Source organism: Papilio machaon, chromosome 26 (assembly GCF_912999745.1).
Source record: "Papilio machaon chromosome 26, ilPapMach1.1, whole genome shotgun sequence".
In the NCBI taxonomy this organism is placed as follows: domain Eukaryota; kingdom Metazoa; phylum Arthropoda; class Insecta; order Lepidoptera; family Papilionidae; genus Papilio; species Papilio machaon.
Window position 1 is genome coordinate 1,047,814 of NC_060011.1, and position 24,678 is coordinate 1,072,491.

At 33.0% G+C, this 24,678-nt stretch overlaps 1 protein-coding gene across 1 annotated transcript; it reads left to right on the plus strand.

Annotated features, from left to right (window-relative positions):
* The first annotated feature begins 11,018 nt into the window (after positions 1–11,018).
* Positions 11,019–22,321, plus strand: LOC106717917 (bone morphogenetic protein 1). The gene is made up of 13 exons (XM_045684486.1): positions 11,019–11,169; positions 15,878–16,375; positions 16,630–16,715; positions 17,069–17,246; positions 17,913–18,058; positions 18,165–18,262; positions 18,352–18,521; positions 18,811–18,923; positions 19,284–19,421; positions 19,906–20,073; positions 20,515–20,809; positions 21,124–21,276; positions 21,796–22,321. Exons 1-13 carry the CDS (start codon positions 11,130–11,132, stop codon positions 21,882–21,884), a joined length of 2,172 nt encoding a protein of 723 aa, XP_045540442.1. The 5' UTR covers positions 11,019–11,129; the 3' UTR covers positions 21,885–22,321.
* Positions 22,322–24,678: the final 2,357 nt, after the last annotated feature.

Consider the following 24,678-nt stretch of genomic DNA (forward strand, 5'->3'; position numbering starts at 1 on the left):
GTCGTGGTATTTCACCGGGCGAGCCGGCTAATTCGTGCAACTGATGTTGTTGTTGCTGACGTCTACCACTGTTAAGATCTCCTTCGTTTTGTATTTTCCCTCAGAGTGTCATAGACATAGGTTTTTAGTTAATAAAATGTGTTAAATTTATTAATACAAGTCCGTGATTGAGAGCGCGCGTGACACATGAAACGTTAATGCGCCTTGACCGGCGTCCGAAGCGTGCCAACTGATACGAGGCCGGACATAGCGACTAAGGTCATATATTATGTTGCCAAGTCAATTCAAATGAACGAATCCACGTTTCCCTTTTAAGTGATAAGAAAATTAAACAAGAAGTTCAATTGACTGTAGCCCTGTTACTCCGGGGACTATGATTCGAATCTAATAATTTAAAGGCATTTGTTTAGGCTACAGACGGATAAAGGACAAACATATCTTACTTATATTATAAATGTGAATGTTTGGATGGATGGATGGATGTTTGTTTGAAGGTATCTCAAGAAAGGCTCATCGGATCTCGATGAAATCATAGTCTGGAAGAGCACATAGGCTACTTATTGTGTTTTTTTAATTGCGCCTTTACCTAAAAAGTAATTAAAAAATCAATAAGTAGCCTATATGTTCTTCCACACTATGATCTACATCTATGCAAAATTTCTTCGAGATCAGTTGAGCTGTTCTGGAGATAAATTCAAGCATCCATCCATCCATCCAATCATTCGCATTTTTATTAGTAAGTTGTCAACCGGTGACAGTGTAACTTCCCGACAGTGTAATAATTGCCAAATCGGTTCAGTAATTTCGAAACCTATTCAACGGAAACAAACAAACAATCAAATCTTTTCTGTTTATATAATAATATTAGTATAGTACTAGCTTTTACCCGCGACTCCGTCCGCGCGGAATAAAAAATAGAAAACGGGGTAAAAATTATCCTATGTCCTTTTCCTGGTTCTAAGCTACCTGCCCACCAATTTTCAGTCAAATCGATTCAGCCGTTCTTGAGTTATAAATAGTGTAACTAACACGACTTTCTTTTATATATATAGAGATATAATATTTAAGATAGTTGATTACATTAAATATATAATATTATATTACGTTAGTGATAACGATAAAGATATAAATATTACATTGAAAGGATATTTAATGTTTATACTTGAGATAAAAGCTGAATCCTTACGGGTCATTCGATCTTAAAGGTTGTTCTTAATATATGTACATCTAGACAAATTCCTAGGAAGCTATAAAGTTGCGTCGTTCATTTCTATTGCGGTCAATATCAGTATTGGAAAGCCGTCTAGCGCAGTGCAAGCAATATTCAAAAATAACGCTCTTTTACAATATTCCAACAAAATATTAAATGATTTGTAAGACTGTTATCGTACATTCCTACAGTTTGGAATACAAGGTAGATGTGTGAAAATAAATAAAACATGTTTTTGTGCTCAATAATATTACATTTCTTACTAATATTGTAAATGCGAATGTTTGTATGGACGGATGGATGTTTGTTAGAAGGTATCTCTAGAACGGCTGTAAGGATCTCGCTGAAAGTTGGCATAGATGTAGAACATAATCTGGTGTAAGCTAATAATTAAGTTTTTTTTAATCCCGAACGGAGTCACGGCGTCCAACTAGTATATTATATAGGTGAAATATTTAATGATTTGTTTGTTTGCATTGATTTGAAAAATTCTTTTACTGTTGGGAAGCTATTCTGTCGGGTGACATAGGCTATATTTATTAATAGATTTTTTTAATCCCGCGCGGATGAAGTCGCGTTCAACTGCTAGTCGTTATTATAAAATATGTTCGTCTTTTTGTTTTTATGTGAGTCTTTATCAAATTGTAATACGTACTGATTCTCTTCAAATTCCATCAACATTGAAAAAAAATTAAAGGTTTCACTTTGTCCATGCGGTGATATTAATCTTCTCAAAAAAATGTTTCAGTTAATATGATTTTATCCATTTTTCTTTACAAGGAAAAGAAATAACAAAAACACCGATCAAAAGAACATTTTTTCTTTTGAAAATATTCCATAATTCATCTTTTTTTTACCTTATATTTAGTACGACACATACTATATCTTGTTTTATTTTATATAAAAAAAGAAAAGCACAAAATATTTTCTATTCTCGTTTCAGTCTTTCAATGCATCTTACAAAGACATGGCGCTTTCAATGCCCTCTAGTGATAATAAGAAACACTTTCACATGAAAATATATTCAGAGATTTTTCAATAGCTTGAAACTTTGAAGAAATTTTTCAATACTACTTTATTGATATTCAACATTTTAAAGGTATACATTAAAGAAGATTTTTATTGGTTTAAATAAACTTGATTTAGAATAAACTTCAAAATATTGCAAATAATAATTTACGTTTTCACCGCTAAAAAATAAACACAAAACCTTTTTTATTTATATATAAAAAAGGCTATAGCTTATACCCGCGACTCCGTCCGCGCGGAATAAAAAATAGAAAACGGGGTAAAAATTATCCTATGTCCGTTTCCTGGTTCTAAGCTACCTGCCCACCAATTTTCAGTCAAATCGATTCAGCCGTTCTTGAGTTATAAATAGTGTAACTAACACGACTTTCTTTTATATATATAGACTAGCTTTTACCCGCGACTCCGTCCGCGCGGAATAAAAAAATAGAAAACGGGGTAAAAATTATCCTATGTCCGTTTCCTGGTTCTAAGCTATCTGCCCACCAATTTTCCGTCAAATCGATTCAGCCGTTCTTGAGTTATAAATAGTGTAACTAACACGACTTTCTTTTATATATATAGACATAGATTTTTTTTCAATGAAAATGTTATATAGGTATATACTGAAGTACTTTCTTACCTTAACATCAATATAAATATTTCGTCTTAAACCACGAAATAATTTTTCATGTTAGTTAAGTTAAATATTTGACTTATAAGACCAAAGAAAAGATAAGTCAAATTTACTTTATCTCCATCAAATATAAGTAAGGAGGTCTCTAGAGTCCGCTTCAATGTAAGTTACGGTCCTCTACAAGGATTTAGCTCAGGGCATATTGATTATCTTTTACACAAACACGTTCACACTAAAAAAATATTATTTGGGTTCGTTTATACTTCGTTCCATGGGTTTATTGGATATATTTATTAGAACAAATATATAACCTACTAATATTATAAATATACTAGCTGTCGCCCGCGACTCCGTCCGCGCGCAGTTAAAAAAAAACTAAATGGGGGGGTATGAAAAATAGATGTTGGCCGATTCTCAGACCTACTCAATATGCTCACAAAATTCCATGAGAATCGGTCAAGCCGTTTCGGAGGAGTTTAACCACAAACACCGCGACACGAGAATTTTATATATTAGATATTTGTATCCATATCCATCCATCCATCCATCCAAATTTAGATAGATGGATGTTTGTTTGAAGGTATCTCCGGGACCGCCCAACAGATCTTGATGAAATTTAGCACAGATGTAGAACATAGTCTGGAAGGATAGATAGGCTATTTATAAAGTTTTTTTGTGTGACAAGAGTCGTGACCAAGAACTACTTTAATATAAAACAAGATGTATGATATAACTAGCTGTTGCCCGCGACTTGGTTCGCATGAAATTACACGCGTACGCATAAACTTTCGCATTTATAATATTACTAAGATATGTGTGCAAAAATTACCCCCAAATAAAAATCTCTGTCTATTCCTATCGAATAAGACTGTGAAAGATTTCTATAGTATACTAGTTGACGCCCGCGACACCGTCTGCGCGCATTTAAACCAATACTTAATATGGTTAATGAAAAATAGATAGAAGCCGATTCTGAAACCTACTGAATGTGCATATAAAATTTTATAAAAATCGGTCAAGCCGTTTCGTAGGAGTATAGTAACTAAAATTGTGACACGAGAATTTTATATGTATACTAGGTATCGCACCCGACTCCGTCCGCGCGCAGTTAAAAAAACTTAATAGCGGTATGAAAAATAGATGTTGGCCGATTCTCAGACCTACTGAATATGCTCACAAAATTTCATGAGAATCGGTCAAGCCGTTTCGGAGGAGTTTAACCACAAACACCGCGACACGAGAATTTTATATATTAGATGAGATGAGATTAACAAATATTTATTTGTTTTAACTAATTAATATGTTTTAGTACTACAAGTAATTTTTTTATCATATCTTTTTTTTAAAGGTCCGAGTATCTTGTAAGATACTATCTTTAGAATACAACAGATAAAGTATTGGAAAAAAGATCTCAAATGAGGCAAATATTTTTATTACTTCTGAGTTTACTATTATCAATCCAAAATCTATATATATAAAAGAAAGTCGTGTTAGTTACACTATTTATAACTCAAGAACGTCTGAATCGATTTGATTGAAAATTGGTGGGCAGGTAGCTTAGAACCAGGAAAAGGACATAGGATAATTTTTACCCCGTTTTCTATTTTTTTATTCCGCGCAGACGGAGTCGCGGGTAAAAGCTAGTAATTAATAAAATCCAATCACATCATCATCAGCTCACTATACGTCCCCACTGAGGGGCTCGGAGCCTACCCCAAGTTTGGGGTGACTAGGCCATAGTCAACCACGCTGGCCCAGTGCGGGTTGACTTCACACATATCATTGAATTTCTTCTCAGATATGTGTAGGTTGCATCACGATGTTTTCCTTCACTGTAAGAACGTCGGATAAATGTACATATGTAAATCGAGAGTCGAAAAACACATTGGTACATGGCGGGATTCGAACTCAGGACCTGCAGATTGCAAGTCAACTGCTTAACCCCTGAGACACCGACGCTCTATCCAATCACGATTCCTTTTAATTTAATAAATTACTAATCAAAATACATCTCTATTAAATTAGCCACAGACGAAAGAAGACAAAAAATATCTTTTAATTATGAATTTAAAAACAAGTGGCAATTTAAATAACAGAGAGTATTTGAAACGAACGATCATTAAAATGCTTTGAGTTAAAGAAAAGAAGCAAAAGTATAAGTGAAATTTTACTCCATTGTACTTTATAAAGTACCATCAACTTTTTATAGACGTTTAGAGTCATTTTATTATATACTAGCTGTCGCCCACGACTCCGTCCGCGCGGAATTAAAAAAAACTTAATAAGTAGCCTATGTGTCCTCCCAGACTATGTTCTATACCTGGGCCAAATTTCATCAAGATCCATTTAGCCGTTCCGGACATACCTTCAAACAAACATACATCCATCCATCTAAACACTCGTATTTAATTTATTTTTAGATAGTAATGGTTGCCCTTTTTACAATTTTGTCTGTTATTCCAGCAAGAAGATGGAAAGGAACATTAGTTTGCTCTCAAAGTCATCTTAAAGGGCCTATCACGAATATTCGTGAGAACGTTTTCGTAACGTAATCGAAAAAAACACCAACAAATCTCATACAATTTTTCCGATGTCTTAACGAATACGTTCTCGCAATTGTCAAGAAAATATTCGTGATAGACCCTCAGTTGTCACTCCCTTCTTAACTAGGTCACCGTTCACGCTATCGTTCCATCTCTTATATTTCTACTGATGAACCCGTGTACTTTTTAAATACATTACATAAATATAAATTGACTCATCATCGTTTATTTTTTAAATACGAGGTAGATCATAAAGACGTAGATTTTTAACTATGATTTTTTTATATCAAAAGGTGGCTAACGAGCAAACGGCCACCTGGATTCGCCGAAATAGCGAGGCGACAGTTGCCCATAGACATCCACAAATGCAGATGCGTTGCCTACTTTTAATCAACGAACAAGGGGACGTACAGAAATAGGATATTTCTTCCAGTTTTCGGCCAAATCCACTTCACCTTTCTGTCCTTTCGTAATAAGAAAAGGATGGGAAAGGAAAGATGACTATAAATAGGCCTCCGGCACCACACTCGTTAGACGAGACGCGGAATTGCTTTCACTTGACGCCTGTCTTCTGTGTGGTCGTGGTATTTCAACGGTCCATTCCTGCACCAAACAAATATTGTTGTTGCGGGCTTTACCACTGTTAAAGTACGTCATGTAAAAATACTTTTACATGAAGTATTCGGAGTGCTATTGGAATCGGGCATCTGGCCAACAGCTGACGTGCCCCGTCTAGACAAACCAGACACTTGGAATAATAAACAATTTTATAGTTTGAACTGTCCTTAAACTAAATTTAATGTCTTCTAACAGTTCTTAAATAGTTCTCAAACAATGTCGTAAAATAGAATATAGTCTTTTGCCTATTATAATAAAGATTATGGATACTTACTGATACCTTGTGCCTTGTGCTCGCTTCGTACACGCCACATTGAATCTTTGACGCAACTATATTATAGTATATTCGGTCAGTACAGACGTAGGGTATCAGAGTAAATCTACACAGATATGTAGTTGATATGTTAATTGTATAGATTTGTTCGCTATCCATCTCGAAAATCACGGCGACTTTTTAGCGACGACATGACAAATAAGAGCGACTGACATAGGTGATGACAGGTAGAAATGTAGACGACGCGTACCTGCGTATGAACCTCGGTATTGTATTGAATAAATCAGTAAGCGACTAAAATCTCATGGTTGTCTAGTGTAAGAAAAAATATAGAAGTACGATGTATTTCTTTTGCGTCAAATCTATTATTGAAACACATCGCATATATTCTAATATCTACGTCTAAGTAAATGTTACACTTGTTAATAGGTATATGATCAATAAAAAGCGTTCACAAACGCCGCCTAAGCACAAAGTAAACCTTCATTATAGTTCCAGTTACCGCTTCACTCGAGCTTTATTAAGTGTATCTAGCTAAAGTAGATTAGAGCGGGGTATTCCCCTCTAATCCTGACTGCTAATAGATTTACCGTTCATGGTACTTTGGCATATGGCTGTTTAAATCGAAACATTTATATATAACATATATAATATATAATATAACATATATAACATATAATATAATTTATAATAAGGACAATGTTGATGGGTGGATACATCAAGTACATTTTATAACTAGATAGATCTAGACAGAAGTAAAAGATAGTCGATAAAATGAAGAAGATAATTTCTCATAATTTCGGGAGAGAAAAAAAATGTTTTTAATACAATCTTGCTAATATTAAAAACTAGCTTTTACCCGCGAATCCGTCCGCGCGGAATAAAAAAAAATCGAAAACGGGGTAATAATTATCCTATGTCCGTTTCCTGGTTCTAAGCTACCTGCTCACCAATTTTCAGTCAAATCGATTCAGACGTTCTTGAGTTATAAATAGTGTAACTAACACGACTTTCTTTTATATATATAGGTGTCTATGTTTAGATATAAACATAGTCTAGAAGAAAACATAGGCTACTTTTACGGTTTTTTTAATTCTGTGCGGACGGAGTTGAGGGCGCCATCTAGTACTTAACACATCAAAGTTGCATTTTATATAAATTTTTACAATTATTAAGAGCACCTAACAACATTTATAATTTAAGATTTGTTTCATCATTTAGACAAGTGACTGCAAAAGGAATTTACAAACAAACCTACGCCACAAGACATGCCATAGATTAAGAACTGTCCAACGTCTAAAGCAGAACACTTAACTGGAGAATTCGAAATAGAATTATTCAAATGTGAATTTCCACTGATGAAACACTTCTGTAAAACATACTGATCCTCTTTTTATTTCAAAAAATAAAACAAACAGTGTGTTTTAATTAAAATAATATAATACAGTAAAACTTTAAATGAAGATACTTAACTAAGCAAAACTTTCTAATTCAACGTTAATTTGCAACATCTCTAATATTTTTCATTTCCCTAATTATCCTGAATTAAATTATATTGTATTGTTACTTACATCTACTGTCAAAACTTTCCCTATAATTTTTTTGATAGTATGGTTTGCTTTAAAATCATACAATTAGATTTTAGAAGTAAACAGAATCATTTTCTTCAGAAATCATCAAATCAATTGTCATCAATTCTTAACCAATTTATTACAACGCATGTCTGTGACACCAGTTACGGTTCTACGATTAATGATGGAAATCACCCTAAAATTCTCCGCTCTCACTGATCCATTTATCATCCTTTCTCTTAAACTGTCGATTGCGAAACGGGTTAACGATAAGATAGTATTAATAGCAATTCAAACAATCATGTCTGAATTTAAACGATTCCTGGAAATGATAGGTGCACTTTTTCCTTTCAGTAATCACTTTTATGTTGTTAACAAGCATTGTGATGTCGCTAAGACCAACAAAAAGATAGCATAAATTATTCACATTGCATTTTCCAGTTGGTTTAAAAGTGAAAAATTAATGTGTTGAAATATTTCAATTGAAATCAAACATGGGACAGTATAAAGTAAAATATACACCCATGAACTCCACCGTGCGATATAATAAATGAAACTTATCAATTCAACGGAAACACGTCGCATGAACTGAGCTTCGCGCTGCACTGACGCGCCGCACTGGCGACTATTTACTTGTTAAATTATTGTTATATTTCACACTGACGTTTTGTGTTACACCGAAAAGTTTTTTATTTGTTATTTTTATGCAATTTATTTTTTAAGAATTAATTTACGTAAGTACATGAAATAATTAAAATTACCACAACGACTTTTGGTTTAACTAAAGCACATTATACGTTACAAAATAATTATTGCGTTAATTACAATATTCTAGATAAGTAAAAAGGACGTGTTTTTGTTATTTGTTCATTCCTTTGGATTGTTTTGTTATTATTTGGACGTGAATCAAGAATGAAAACTTTCCTCAATAAATCCGTTAGTATTCCAATACTGTTTATTTCAAAATTAGTATGATTAAAGTTAGTCAAAAAGAAGCTTATAACTTCCTCTGCACCTGCAATTCTTCTGATGTTGTTATCGTTCTTGAGTAGTAATTAATTAACATTAGTTACCTTATAAAGCACTATAATATTGTATGACATCTATATAATACTCGCGTCTAATAATATTAACATGAAGTCCAACTTTAATATTTTTTTATATACAATTGGACGATAGTGTTCCTTTTATTAATTTCCTCACGTACACCATTATTTACAAGAGTGTTTATGTTTTATTAGGCTTCTGTATTTATGTGTGAAAGAATTATCGAGACCGGGCACAAAGCCAACGTACAGTTGTATCGTCATAACAAATAACAACCAGACGGTTAAAAATATGCCAATTATATTATTAACATATTTCTAATTTATTATTTCTAAACCTAAAATATGTTTATAATAAGTGTGTATCGAGATAAATAATTTTTTTTATTATTTTTTTATATTTATTCTGCCTCTTATTGTTTAAATAACTTTATGCTACAATCATTTGAAATTTATTTAATAAATGTTTCAATATTCTTTTAATATAAATAAAATAATTTAATTAAACATTTAGGAATATTACTTCACCAAATATAACGGTACGATAAAAACGGTTGCACAAATTTATCAAAACACTTTGATACGAATCGTTTCTAAAAATAAAACAAAGAGAGAATTTGAATTTACAAAAGAAATCACGTTGAAGCGACGCCTCATCTGCTTGAAAATATGCAAAACATGCTCTACAAAATCTACAAACCGAGGAGCGACGCTACTGAACGAATTTAGATTGAACTCGCCTGACAATCTCACACGTTAGAGACAAAAATGTTTGTGACGTGTGTAATATAAAAATACCATCATATATTGTGCTTATTAACCATTCTGCGAAATAGACTGTGACATCTATAGTAATAGAAGCATCCCCTATTTTTAATAGAGGAGGATTGTTAAATTTTGTTCTGCGGCACGTACACTCATAAGACGAAATACGGAAATATTTCCAGTTAAAGCCAGTCTTCTGTGTGGCGATGGCATTGCAACGGTTGAGTGGGCCATTCGTGCAGCAACTAACGCAGCTGCGGATTCCATACCTGTCACCTAGCAGAATACTTATTTAGCTTCATTGTCACGTTAGAGATGCCTTCAGTCTTTGGTAACTTAGTTTCAGATGAACCTCTTGCTTGTTTCTGCCTTTTTGGTTAAGTATAGAAAAAACAATTTTGATTATACCATATAAATATTCAAACTAGAAGAAAGCAAACAAAAACAAGCGTTTACCATTTTAATCGTGATAAAATTAAAAAATGTACTTCCAAATTAAAACTAGTCAAAAGGACTCAGCAAAAGCTTGTTGAAAACAGTATTTAAAAACGAAGCTTTGATGACGACACTATGTTAGTAATAGATGTAATATAAAGTCTTGGCATTTTGCCATTCACACCATTACCATTGATGTCTCCGCTAAATTATTTTCTATTTTACTGAAACCGTTGTACTTTGAAGATGAATGACTGGTATTCATTTTTTCATAGCATAAGGAAACAAACGAGCAGAAGGTCACCTATTATTTAGCGATAATCACATTAACATCCATAAAACTGTTGGTTTTGTAGGAAAACGCTGTTTTATTATACTTGAATGATTTTTTTTATATAATTAATTTATCATTTGTTTTTATAAGAAACTAGCTTTTACCCGCGACTCCGTCCGCGCGGAACAAAAAATAGAAAACGGGGTAAAAATTATCCTATGTCCTTTTCCTGGTTCTAAGCTACCTGCCCACCAATTTTCAGTCAAATCGATTCAGCCGTTCTTGAGTTATAAATAGCGTAACTAACACGACTTTCTTTTATATATATAGATTTGTAGAGTGTAAGAAGTAAAGGGAAAATAACTTCAAGCTACTAAGTTGTATTTAGAAGGTCCCAATCCAGAAAATTGGGACCTAATAATGATATTATTTTAAATTCTTAGATTGATTATTGATTTCTCTAGCATATTTTTCACTTAATGATTTAATTTGCTTAATCGATTATTTTTCTCTTTTGTTACAGAATAATCAAGGGGCTTTAGTTCAAGGAATTCGAAATTCATGCCAAGAAAGTTCCAGAAAAGAAGTGCATTGCTAAAACCAAATGGCATTAAACTATAAAATCTCAAAATAGAATTTTATTATCGAAGTATCATTAAAAAAGAGAATTTTGATATGTGTTAGTTGCGTGTCTTAATGGTGTGGCCACTACGAATGCCGGCGAAGAGGCCTTTAGGCCGGCAGGTCAATGACATCGCCGGCACTTCTTGTGCTCTCTCTCTTCCTCGGTAAGTTTATCTTTACAGGGTGATACATTTGACCACACCTGGTAAAAAAAGTAGTGTATATAAGACTGAGCTTCAAATGTTCTTAATTATTTTGTTTTAAAAAACACGCAAAATTGCATACCAATATTTTTAGCAAAGACACTTTATCCGGACCCGACTCGATAATGATTAAAAAAATATCTCTGACAAATGTAATAAAATAATTGTAAGGAAACCTAAAAAGTGTAGTTTTGCTTTGATAAAAATAAAAAAGTTTAAATTGCTGACTGTGGTTTCTGAGGTCCTGCACTGTGGTTGCACGACCTGTCATGCAACGAATGTTGCGGACTCAACTACTGTTTAACTCCTTTAAGCCAAAAAAAACACTTTATTTAACGTCAAATTTCTGGTCAAAAAGTTAATTGCTACATTATAAAGAAGTCAAACAATAGGACCCATACTTATTTCTTGAGCGAAGTCAGAAGTAGGTTAACAAACCTCTTGAACTTATTTCGACTAAACAGCTTTAATTTTATATTTTGCAGAACTCTTGTTATACAGCAGAATAATTTATTTATAAGCTTAAATAATTTTCATTTATAACTGAAAGCAGAAGCCATATTATTTACAAATAAATTAAACCAAGACAAACCAAACCCAAAATGGTCAATCCATTGGGCGCCAATGATCTAAATTACATTTGATTCACTTATGCTCACTGGGTCAGATTATTGACTTGTATTTTACCTAAAAGCATTTGCCTCCTAAAAAGTACAGTATCTTATGAAAACTATGTAAATTTCCAAGTAGTATTTATATAACATCACCAAGAATAGATCAATTAAAATCGAATTTCCTTCAGATGAATTTGTGTTGGAATTTTCATTACTCGCTTGCCCCAATTCGTATAATTTCCGGATCGGTATGAAGAATTTCTTAAGTAATCAAGTACGTAATGGCAATCAAAGATTCAATCTCACAAAAGATTACGTTATGATTTTATTATAAGCTATTTGTATAAAGAATTTCGTGGATAGTCAACATTCAATCGTATTTTTTTTCTTTATTATAGTACCATTTACATTATTAAACACTAGCTGTCGCCCGTGATTCCGTCCGCACGGAATTAAAAAACTTAATAAGAACCCCATGGGTTCACCCAGACTATGTTTTACATCTGTGTCAAATTTCATCCAGATCCGTTGAGCCGTTCTGGAGATACCTTCTAACAAACATCCATTCATCTTTCTAAACTTGCGCATTTATGATATTACTAAGATTTTCATTTAATGATGGCAAACGAATAATAATAAACTAAATAAAAATACTGTAAAACAAAACAAACATGCTTGTATTCAAAAACTAAAAAAACAACGGGCATGTACATATTATTATCCAATATAAAAATCAAAGTTCCGTCTACTAGGTTTGCAATGCTGACTGGACAAGACCTTTACACAGCATTGTACTTTACTTTTTATATATAAGCGCCGATATTCTACAAAAGCATTTACGTCAGTGCATCAGTTACAGCAGTAATTACCTAATAGTCATACATGTAAAATTGAAAAAAGAAAATTTGTAAAATGTGTAAAATATGTAAAATTCGAGGTCAGGAAAAATATGTTTTAGTATGGATTTTGGTTAGGGTGAGAGAAAAACGAAGTTTAATTTGGAAAGGGGAATAAAATTGGGAAATCTTCCGATCACTGCTCAAAGACAATGAGGGATAAGCATGTATGTCTGATTACGCATTCACATCTCTTTTTGAATTTCCATAAAAAACGATCTCAATTTGCTTTTAAATGTGATTTTGATGCATGCGTAGTGGGTTATTAATCGGCGGCGGGATGTTGTTCCAATATTTTGTTGCCGCATATCGAAAGCTACGTCGGAACGCGGTGGACTTATATCGTTTGGTGCATAATTGTGGAAAACGTCCCCCTGTTCCGAGCCACAGCTCCTCGTAAAAATCAGTATAACACTCAGGTATTTTGGAGCTTCTGTTTTTATAATCTCAAAGAGCAATTTGAGTTACATAATACTTTTACTAATATTGTAAATGCCGAAGTTTAGATTAATGAATGTATAAACTCCTGAACGGCATAATACATTTGGATAATTTGCTTCAGAGATTTGTTTGGAATAGCGTGAAGGCATATTTCTTAATTCCACGCGGATGAAGTTCTAGACAACTATAAGTACTTCTACCATAAATCAACTTTTTATAACATTTTTTTACCTCAAATAGCTCGTATAAAAAGGGTCGCATGAAATAAACTGAGTAACCTAATTTTAATAAGAATCGTTTCAGTGACACTTGGCCCGCCGCCAACGAAAGCGGCTGTCTCATTTAATGCGGATAAATATAAAACAGTCTGTTTTTCCACGTTCATGTTAGACTATCGTCTTCAAGAAATCTTATATAATTGAACTTTAGTTTTCTTATACTATCTGGATGCATTGAAAAGTTTTTAGGTGTGAATACAGCCGGCTTAATTTTTTAAAGACATTCTCTTCATCCTTTTGGAACGAAGTTCCTTATCGCGCGTTGTGAAAGGGGGCTAGACGGAAAAAATTCTTACGAAAAGTTGTCACGACACTTTTTGCTATAGTAAGTATGTTAACGACGAATGAGCGCTACTTCACCATGGCAACGACGTGACAATATATAACGAAAATTCATAGAAATAAAATGTACTTCTTGTGAAGACTTAAGTTTTTTATTCATAGAATAAACATTGGTTCCTTCACTAATTAATCGAAAGGAACTTCGTTCTATCCGGGTGTCCCAACACACCTCTCAAGTTTTTTAATTTTTTATTGTAATCCCTTGTATTATATCCCTCTATTTCTTAGCATGAATCTCTCTGGGTATATGCATCATTAGTAATAGCTTTTTACTTATTAGTTACGATCAATAATAAAACTATCAATGCTTTTGTAAAGGACTGGATTTCGTAAAAATCATTCCTAGTCCGATGTTCCCGCCTTTATGATGTCCTTTACAATAATGTCATATGATATTAGATTTAGGAGGAGTTTTAAACGATGTTTCGTTTTACTGATTCCATCAATTTATACAGTAGATTTTTTGTTCAAATCCATAGACACAAAACTAAAATTGTTATTGTATATTGTATAGTAACTAAGATATCTTATTGCTTTTATAGGTTGCATATTAGATATATGCGAATGTTTGGATACATGGACGGATGGATGTTTGTTTGAAGTTATCTCCGGAACGGTTCAACGGATCTTGATGAAATTTGGCATATATGTAGAACATAGTCTGGAAGAACACATAGACTACTTATTAACATTTTTTTAAATCAACGCGGACGGAGTCGGAGGCGACAGCTAGTGTAGAATAACTATAGAAATTCAATACACTGATACTTGTATTAATACATTTTGTTGTCAAAGTGAATGTTATAGTGTTAATAGATAAATAAATCAATATAGGAAAGTATTAAAGTACGTAGGTAAATATAATAAACTTAGTTTTAATTAAAAATAATACTAGTTAACACGAGTCTGTGTTAAAAGTAGATTGGAACAGTTCCCCTGAGGGCTCAGGCGGCGGTTTTGGCTAATTTATTCATCGCCCGTCTCAAATTTACGTAAGCTTTGCTTCACTTATTTTTACAGAACCTAAATTTCGTTCGTCTTAGGAGGAAACTTTTTAATTTTTCATACCATACTGCGTATATCGCTTAATCTTATTGGTTCTACTTAACTGTGAACTATATGACGTAAACATCAACATCCTGTCATTCCCCTTCTTACGAAGATGCTCTTTCATACAATCCATTTGTACATTCTTTGATCTTTCTCTATTTTTGTACCCATCCATATTCAGTCTCATAACTTAATACAAATCAGATACTGCAAAGAACCTAACCTAGACGTGTTGTAAGAGTCTATTTAAGCACAAGATTAGTTTCTATGAAAAAAGAGAAAAGGACTAACGAACACTAAAAGAACAGTAGATGCGTAATCTTTAGAAAATATAGACATTTAGGTAATATTGCTTAATTCTATCGTTTAGTCCCTCTAGCTGTAAGAAGGTCCTAGAGAATTCTCGATGTTACGTAGTCTACATACATACAATATTTACTAAATCAATGCTTAAATCAACGGTTGCGTCAATCCTATGTTTGTTAGTTTGAATAACTCCGCTTGCTCAATAGCTGTGAAATTGAATTTCAATATCCGACAGTTCTATTTCGTATGAAATTCGTTTTTCTTTACAAAAAAAGGAAGTACTTCAAACAATTTTTACGTATATTTTGTTACTGTATTCACAACTGGATTTGAAAAACAGATCCTGAATTTGTAATGTTTTAAGAATTCGCTGCAACACCCAGATTTAGCTATTTAAACAGTACCTTAGTCTTGATTTATTTTAGTTAATCTATTTTTTTTTTGAGACTGAGTAGTCACTGTTTACCTTGAAGAGGCATTTACAGTTTCACCGGGCTTGAGGTGGCCGGGCGCAGATGGCGCTTAGCCTAAACCTCGTTTAAGAGTAACTAGGCTCGAAGGCTCCCTCGGCTCGGGCTGTTACTTCATTATTATTAGCGGATTTGAGTAACTAGGCTCAAGAGCTCGACACGAGGGCTCTACTTAATCTACAAAACGAAACCCATTAAGTATCCACTAAACGGTTCTGGGAACTGTTCAAGAAGAAGCGAGATGGAAGTATAATAATGATTTTTTGTTTCAGTTTGCTCCGTCTTCGGAATGATTTCGGTACAAACAGGTCATGACAACAATTCAAAACAAAATAATATTGTTGTTAATAATTCATTAATTAAAGAAGTAAATAAAATGAAAAATCTAACAATGGAAACTATAAGGACCAAAATACTAGATAATAGATATGTAAGCTTTGATGAAAATATCGAAGAATTGAGAAGTAATTTTACATACAAATATGACGATATATACACTGCCGATGATGATCTTTTATATAGTAAACTTAATATAAATAAATCATTACATAATATAAGTGATAAACGAAGTATTGTACGAAGAAATGAAGGGAGTAGAAGTTTAAGAGAGATTCTAAGACCAAGGAGACGATTTAAACGAGAAGAAGATTCAGAAAGATGTGAAACATTTCATTACCAAAAAGATAGAACGCAAATAAGTCATCCGTATTCAAAAAACGACACAAACAAATTGTATTATGGTGACATAGATTGTACGACTACAATTGAAGGTAAGTACAAAAATTACTGACGTCTATTAGTTGATAAAAAAAGCCAACAGAATGTACGACACTCAGAGGAAGATATACGAATCAAATGATACCTTACTCGTCAAAATCGAATTAGAGGTTAAAGCTGGCAACAACGGAATTGGCAATCATACAAACGTGCAAGAAATATCCTCCTGAGATAGTCAAGTAAAAATCCTGTAAAAAAAGGCTAATCAGTTAAAAATATAAAGCAAGAAATATTCACAATTTTTCAGGTCCTGAAGGAAGTGTGATAAAATTAACATTTGTTGATATTTTTCACATAGAAGACCATCCTGATTGTGCTTATGATTTCTTAGAAGTAAGTTATTCAGACATTTCTTACACTAATAATTACTTCTCCCTCTCAGACTGTTACATTCAAAGTAGTGTAATGGTCGCTCAGGAAGTCCCTTAGTGTATCAGATATAACAGTTCAACAAACGACGATTTTGACGGAGGAGAGGACGCATAAAAACGGAAAATATTCTTGTTAATTGCGTTCCTTCCTTTGTAGATTAAAGGTAGGCAATGCATCTTAAATTTTGCATGTCTGCGGACAGCGGTCACTAGACTTTTTTGGCAAATTAAGGTGGCCGCTTGCTTGGTTCACTTTACTTACTAAAAAGAATAACGATTCCGGGCATGACAAATTTATTAAAATTGTTTCTTCAGATACGCGATGGTGAGAAAGGATATTCAAACAGTCTCGGCAAGTTTTGCGGCGAGAACTTTCCACCTCAAATTACCACAACGGGACCCTTCGCCTGGCTAAAGTTTCACTCTGACGGGACGATAGAATATGAAGGTTTTCATATAACTGTAGAGATTATACAATCACCTAGCAACAGTCGTGAGTATAAATCTATGACTCGTAAACTGCGAGCTTCCATATCCAAGCACTTGTATTAAATTAAATTATCATCTCTTAGCGGTTCAAGTTCAAGTGGCTTCAAACAAACGCATCACGATACGATGCGATATACGAGTAATGCGATACATAAACTGTGACAGATATAAGCGATAAGGCGACCCATGCGACGAAGTGTATTAAATATATTTAAAGTTCCAATAAGGACGCAATTTCATTAGTCGATAACTGGGTCGTTTAGAGCATGCGGGGAGTTGCATACGGTCTAATGAAAATTATCGGTCGAGCGTCGTGCGAGAACCTAGTTGAAGTAAGGACTATCGTTCAATACATGCGGGTGCTAACCACTAATGAAAACGGTTCTCGCAGGAGAGCGCTATGGCATGCGTGAACAAGAAATCTCTCGCATCCCACATACCGTATAACAACCGAGTTATCGACTAATGAAACTGCACCCTAAGATATATAACTCTTTTCGACTTTTCTTTTCTTTCTTTTCGACGGGACGTACGGAGACAAATACAATAAATACTTCATATTTTCATTATGGAAACGCGTAAAATTTCTTCGTTTTCTTCTGTTTAGACTCTTCATAAATAAGGAAAAATTACATATAAGTAGGTATTAAAAAGCTGGTTTACGTTTTAGATAAAATACCCGATAGCTGTTTTAAAAACTTGACTGGTCCAGAAGGATATGTTAATACGACAAGTATTGATGAGAATTGCAAACGAGGCAGCGAGGGCCATCCGTTAGATGTACTGTGGAGGATTGAAACCGACGAAAATACTAAGGTTACATTTAATTTCATTTACTTTCATTTCACCTTATTTCATTTATTTACATTTTTTGTTATTTCATTTGTATATATTCACACATCCCCACGTTTCTTTTTTACAGATATATCTCAACTTTACGGGATACAGTTTAAACAAACCAAATGAATGTGAACAAAATGCAGTACAAGTTTTTGGGTATAAAACCGAGGAGAAATACAGGTTAGAAATACATTTATACATCTATTTCAACGTTATTTTTAAACACTAAAGTTACATTTATTCGTATTTACATTTAAAAATGTTTATAGATTGGCGTATTATTGTGGTTCAATAGCTAATCCTGTTACAACTAAAGATACGGAAGGCAATGAAAAAGGAAACATAATGCACGTTCGTTTGTACGCAACTAGTTCGGGAAAGAACTCAGAATTTAGCGCAAGGTATACAGCGTTTAGAAGCTTAGATCCGAATAGAGACGGTAACTACACTTATTTACATTTATTCCTATTTATAATAATAATTGCAATAAGTAATTCCAAAATAGCAATGAACAAATGATTGCAAAATTATTTTAGTATAAAAAAGTCTTGTCTTGGATTTCCCGCATTGTAATCAATCAAATAAGAAATGCAATAAAACGCTTATTGATCCGATAAATTCTTCAGCAATTTTCTGATGCAACTAAATAATTAAGGAAACTGTTTGAAGTCGAGAAACACCAAAAACTGTTGTAACCTATATTCGTCTCCTATCTCTTTCACACGTAGAGAAATGCAGCGCGACGGAATTCCATTGCGGTGACAATACGTGTATAAACGCGGGACTCGAGTGCGACGATTACGCTCACTGCAGATTGAAAGCGGACGAGGAAAACTGTAAGGTAAAAGAGGAAAATAACTACACATACAATTTCATGATCTTTGTTCCATCTTTATAAACAAGAAAAACTGAGATGTATTTTTTTAATAGGTAACAACAACAGTCACGTTTATGGCATTTTGCGTCTAAAATCTCAAACCCCTGCCATTGATTAATAGCAATTTCATCTTTTTAGATTTAACTTTGAAAAAAAACGACAGGCGTTTATTTGATAAAATTAATGCAAAAAATTTGTAGGGAAATGACATGAAACAGCTCAAACTGAGAAAGAAGAGAATTTTTTAAAAGCTGGTTGTTTAGTACCAAAACAAAAAGTTATTTCAAGTCACAAAATTTTATCGATCTTTATTTTTTTTTTCAGCACACGACTGAATCAATGATTAGCAAGTTACACATTATAGTAATTCTAGTTATATTTTCATTGATACTGTCAGGAATGAGTTTTGTATTCGTATTTAAATGTATTAGAAAATTATATCAAGACCATAAAATAATTAAGGTAAGCAAAAACTATTACAATATTTCGTATTTTAGAAACTTACTAATATTATGTATAAGAATGTTTAGGTGGATGGATGGATAGATGTTTCTTTGAAGGTATCTCCGGAACGGCTAGTCGAATGTTGATGAAATTTGGCACAGATGTAGAACATAGTCTGGAAGAATACATAGCCACTTATTACATTTATTTTTGTCGGCATCTAGTTTGATGAAAGACATGCTATGGAATTGAAAACATAAAACAAATATGAAATAAATCATAAGATAGTAAACGATTTTCTTATTAAGAATAGCGCCATCTATGTAATTCTAATTGTTAATTATGTTAATAATCCTAGAAAGTTTCCTTCTTATACTTATACTTTATGTTTTTCAAAGTAAAATAAATACTTGTTTTTGATTTTAAATTTATAACTGGATACTATTTAGAATTCTAAAAAATATTAATAACTTTTTGTACCTTAATTCTTATATTTGTTTAGGAACATATCAGACAATCTTGCGAAGATAGATTGGACAGTTTAGTCAGCAGTCGACTGACACTCGACGCTAAACGGTTGCAAAGAGACAGCGAACCGCGAGCGAGTCTCGAAAGAGAGAACCATACTAATGAAATGTATAAAAAACAACGAAAGTATTCACAACGCAAGGTAATTAAAACTGTTAATGATTTAGAAAAAAAAAAACTTTAAAGAAGTTTATATTTAAAATAAGGACGAGACAGAATTAAAAGTGCTGTTGATATTTGGTCATGAACTTGCAGCTAAAAATACTGCTTTCAATCATTACATAACGTCCATAGCTCATCAAGCTTTCGCAGTATAAATGTTCGCCTCTTACTTGCCATTAATTTTACTCAACTGACCCAGACCATAAATCAAAAATGTATCTGTGGCGCTAGCACGTATGTTTATGACAATCGCTATCGTATCGTCATCGACAAAATTAATATTAAAAGTTGTGCATTGGGCGTAAAGTACACCAAAAATCTCATACTAATTTTGAAATAATTGACGATACGAAGGCGATTGTCACAAATATTCATACTAGACCCACTGAATATAAAATTAAATAGTATTTCACCTTTTTAGCAAAGCAGTATTGAATCAGATTTCGTACAAGAAACACATTTAGATATGGACGAAGAGATCTGGCGTAAAGATGTCAGTAGCGTTCCAATTCAAACTGAAGATGTTCATATAGAACGGAATGGGAGATCAAGGAGAAGTGATTTGAGTAGGAAAGAAGAGTCAATTAGAAGTAGAACAAGAGAAAGCGAAGAGAGGAAAGAGATCAGAGACGTGTCAGTTGGCGCGCCGGATACAAAAGAATCTGGATGTCAGACGAGAGAAAGTTTATTCCAGGACGCTCCTCTTAGCTCTGATGGTACATACGTTTATCTTACTAACATTATGAATGCGAAAGTTGGATGGATGGATGGATGTTTGTTAGAATGTATTTCCAGAAGAGATTAACGAATCTATTTAGTACAGATGTCTGAAAGAATAAATAGGCTACTAATTAGGTTTTTTTAATACCGCGCGGACGGAGTTGCGGGCAACTAGATTAAAATACTAGATTTTATGAATGCAAAGAATTGGATGGATAAATCAATTTTTCATTTGCCTTTTTACTTAGAATGTTGGAGTGTGTTTTAAATTTTAAATTGCTTAGTCATCTATTATACCTATTATTTATAGGTTCTGGTACAACAAATAGCAGAGGTTTCTCGACCTTCGGTTACTCAGGTGCCACAATCGTCAGGCCGTCCTCACCGCCGACACAAACGAACACCTCACAAATTACTATAGAACTTCTCAAACAAAAGCCACCGAAACAAGATTCCAAACAACGTAAGTTACGATTTAAACATCTGATTTATCAGCAAAAGTTCGTGTAATTTTTTCACATACTAATTGAAGACCTTTTAAGTTGGTTAAAAATAATAAATAACGTTATATTCAACACGAATGGTATCCATGTAAGTTTCGTAAACTTTATCATTTTAAGCTTAATGATATTGTTAATTTTGTCTAATCTGCTCTCATTTTTAGTAGAAATCCTTGGAGTATTTGATTTTTTTGTTTATATCTGAATTGAAAAAGTCGGTATTTTCAATGTTTTTCCCAATTCCATTAAAAATCTGAAACTGGAATTAATGAAAATGAGAAATTGAATGTTTTATCCAATCTATTTTTAATTTAGCATTTTTTCCGTGAAATTTCACTTTTTTATTCCTTTTTTGCAAGGAAAATAAAAGAGATAAAAGGATAACATATGTATAAATAATGTATAACATTATATGTAAAATACATACACGGGTTTTGACAGTGGAACCTAGACTTATTAATTTTTAGTTATTGTATTCGCAGTAAAGAAAATCTCCGACCGTCGTCCGATAAGTGCGGAGACAACACGATCAGCCCCTGACGTTATAATAGTCTCCAAACCGATTCGCTGAGGCTGACATTTGGGGCCCCCACCGTGGGCCCCAACTCCGCCAGATTGCTGGCCCCATCCTAAGGAACCGAGGACATGTCCTGAAGGTTCCTATCAACCGTACGGGTGCAAAGACGATTATTGTAGTGACAACTTTGATAATTACGAAGGTTATTACAGTCATCATTTTCTCGAAGGACCAAAATATGAATATTGTTTGAAAAGTGATTTTAATTGTAGTAAATCGAAAACTTTACCAAGAAATTTAGGTTCGTCTGTTGAGTCAAAGACTAAAGTGCATCCTCATCGAAGTGTTTATTTCTACGGCATAGATGAAGAGCCATGTACGAGATCGACTAAAACGATATTAGTCAAAGCGGATATTGAAGTACCTAGATAACAAATAAAATCATCCCTAAATCTAGGCATGTGATAAGATAGATAATAAACTTTTTTTTTCGAATACTGATGTAAGGTTTTAATTATTATATATTATGTAATAAAAATTGCTGGTGAATTCATTTTGAAAATGGTGATTTTTAAGAAAATAAAATTTGTACGAATAGTTAATGTAAAGCCAATACTTTTAAAATATTTAAAATTTCTATTAAACTTAGTGACTTTTATTACGTGAATTTTTATAAATTTTTTAGTGTAAAGTTGGATTGAAAAGTTTTACATTCTATTTCTAAGTTTCTTTAATTATAGACTTTGTCAAGTTACTCTACACATGTATAGTTACGTACTGTTATTTATTTTTCCTTTTTAATTTAATTCTTAATTGATAAATTGTATAATATCAACTCATAGAGGTTATTCTGTTATGTTTGTAAGCTTAAAATTACTAAAGAAATTTAATTAGAAATTAAAAAACCTACTCGAAGATATTTTCTATCAACAAAAATTTTCTGGTAAATAAATTCATTTATCAAAATATTTTTTTTTTATTTTCAATATTGTAAATTAAATAAATTTCTATTTCTTTTTTTTAGTTACTTATTATCGTTGGTACTATTCATATGTTTTCAATGTAAATTTCTTTTCAAGATACAATCCTTGTTTATTTTAAATATTGTTAAATCAATGATTGGAACTTTGTTATTTTATATGTATGTATACGAAAAAAGTTTATTTATAAAAGATTATTTATAAATTAAGTCAATTGGATTGTATTAAAATAAGACAGTTTAACAGTTTAATTATGTAATTAAATTTGTGTGTTTTGTTTTATTTTTTCATATTTATGATGCGGATAATATCTTTTAAAATTTTAATAAGCATATATAAAATATTTTTAATAATCTGACATGCAATTTGTACTTAAATTTAGAATTTTCTTTTATATATGTTCACGTCTTAACAAACTGTATCACTTTAATTATTGTACAACGATTACACTTGCTTTGCCTAGATGGCGTTGTCTGATTTAAATGCGTGGTATGGTTACGTTTTTGTATTGTCAATAAGTGATTTTGATTAATTTGTAATAAATGTCTTCGTTCTGAGTACATGTGGTTTTATTCGTTAATACATTGGTGTGTTAAAAGTGCTGTGTTGTGCGTGAACAAATATTCTCGACCCTGAAGGCATAGACATAAGGTCCATCGATCCGGATTTCCGAACTGAGCGGGGATAGCGGTCTACAGCGACGGAGCTGAGTGGTCAACGGAGCTGTACGGCAACGAAGCCGTGCTGAGCGACGAGCGGGTCGGCTGTGCTGAGCCGAACGGACTGCGGTCGGCGGAACGGATCGGAGCAAGTAAGAGAAGTTATTAATAGTGATCAAAGTGCACGTAAAAGTTAAATAACATGGAGGCGCAGTTAAGATTATTGGAAGACATTAAATGTCGTATTCATAAGGGACTTATTAATTTCAAAAAGTCTCCAAAAGAGAGGGTAAATCAAGCATATGTAGAATCTCGATTGGAAATTTTGGATAAACAATTCGAAGATTTCACAAGAAAACATGAAGATCTTTTAATGAAATACACTGAAGCGGATTTAAACTCAACAAGTTATATAAAAAATGACGTGTTTGAAACGGTCACGGATATTTTTATAACTTATAAGGTAGAATTAAAAAATGCTTTATCTAATAGTTTACAGTCATGTAATAAAAGTGAGGCTTCACCAGATAACGATACGAAAACAAAATCGATTGCTAAATTACCTAAAATAGCCATTCCCATTTTTAGCGGTAAATACCAAGAGTGGTCAACATTTAGGGATTTGTTTTTGTCATTAATTGATGGTAATGAAACTCTTGATGATGTACAACGACTACACTATTTAAGATCTCAGTTGTCAGGTGAAGCCGCACAGCTCATAAAGCACATTCCTATCACGCATGCAAACTATAAAAAATGTTGGTCCCTATTAAATAGCCGTTACAACAATAAAAGGTTCTTGGCGAATTGCATTCTCAAGCGTCTACTGAACCAAAAACAAATGACTATTGAGTCATCTATAACTCTCAAGCAACTTTTAGACACTACAACCGATTGTTTACATGAGTTATCAAATCTAGGGGTTCAAGTGGACGCTTGGGATATTATTATTATTTATTTGATAGGTTCCAAGTTGGACGTTGAGACTAGGAAGCAGTGGGAACTCCAGGTTAGTCAATCTTGCGATGAACTTCCTAGTTTCAAAACTTTTCGGGACTTCTTGGAAAAACGTTTTCGAGCTCTTGAATTTTTAGAACCACAGAGTAGCAAGTCCAGTAGCAGTACTAAAGCATTGCATGTAGTTTCAAAAATATCCTGTCCACTTTGTTCTGAAGAGCATCTCTTGTGCCGTTGTAAGAGGTTTATTCA

Bases quoted from the DNA above. Each gene is read 5' to 3' on its own strand.
- LOC106717917 (XM_045684486.1), top strand. From the start codon at position 11,130: ATGACATCGCCGGCACTTCTTGTGCTCTCTCTCTTCCTCG. The intron at 16,716-17,068 runs GTAAGTTATTCA...TTGTTTCTTCAG, and splicing joins GTGCTTATGATTTCTTAGAA to ATACGCGATGGTGAGAAAGG. The intron at 18,924-19,283 runs GTAAAAGAGGAA...TTTTTTTTTCAG, and splicing joins CGGACGAGGAAAACTGTAAG to CACACGACTGAATCAATGAT.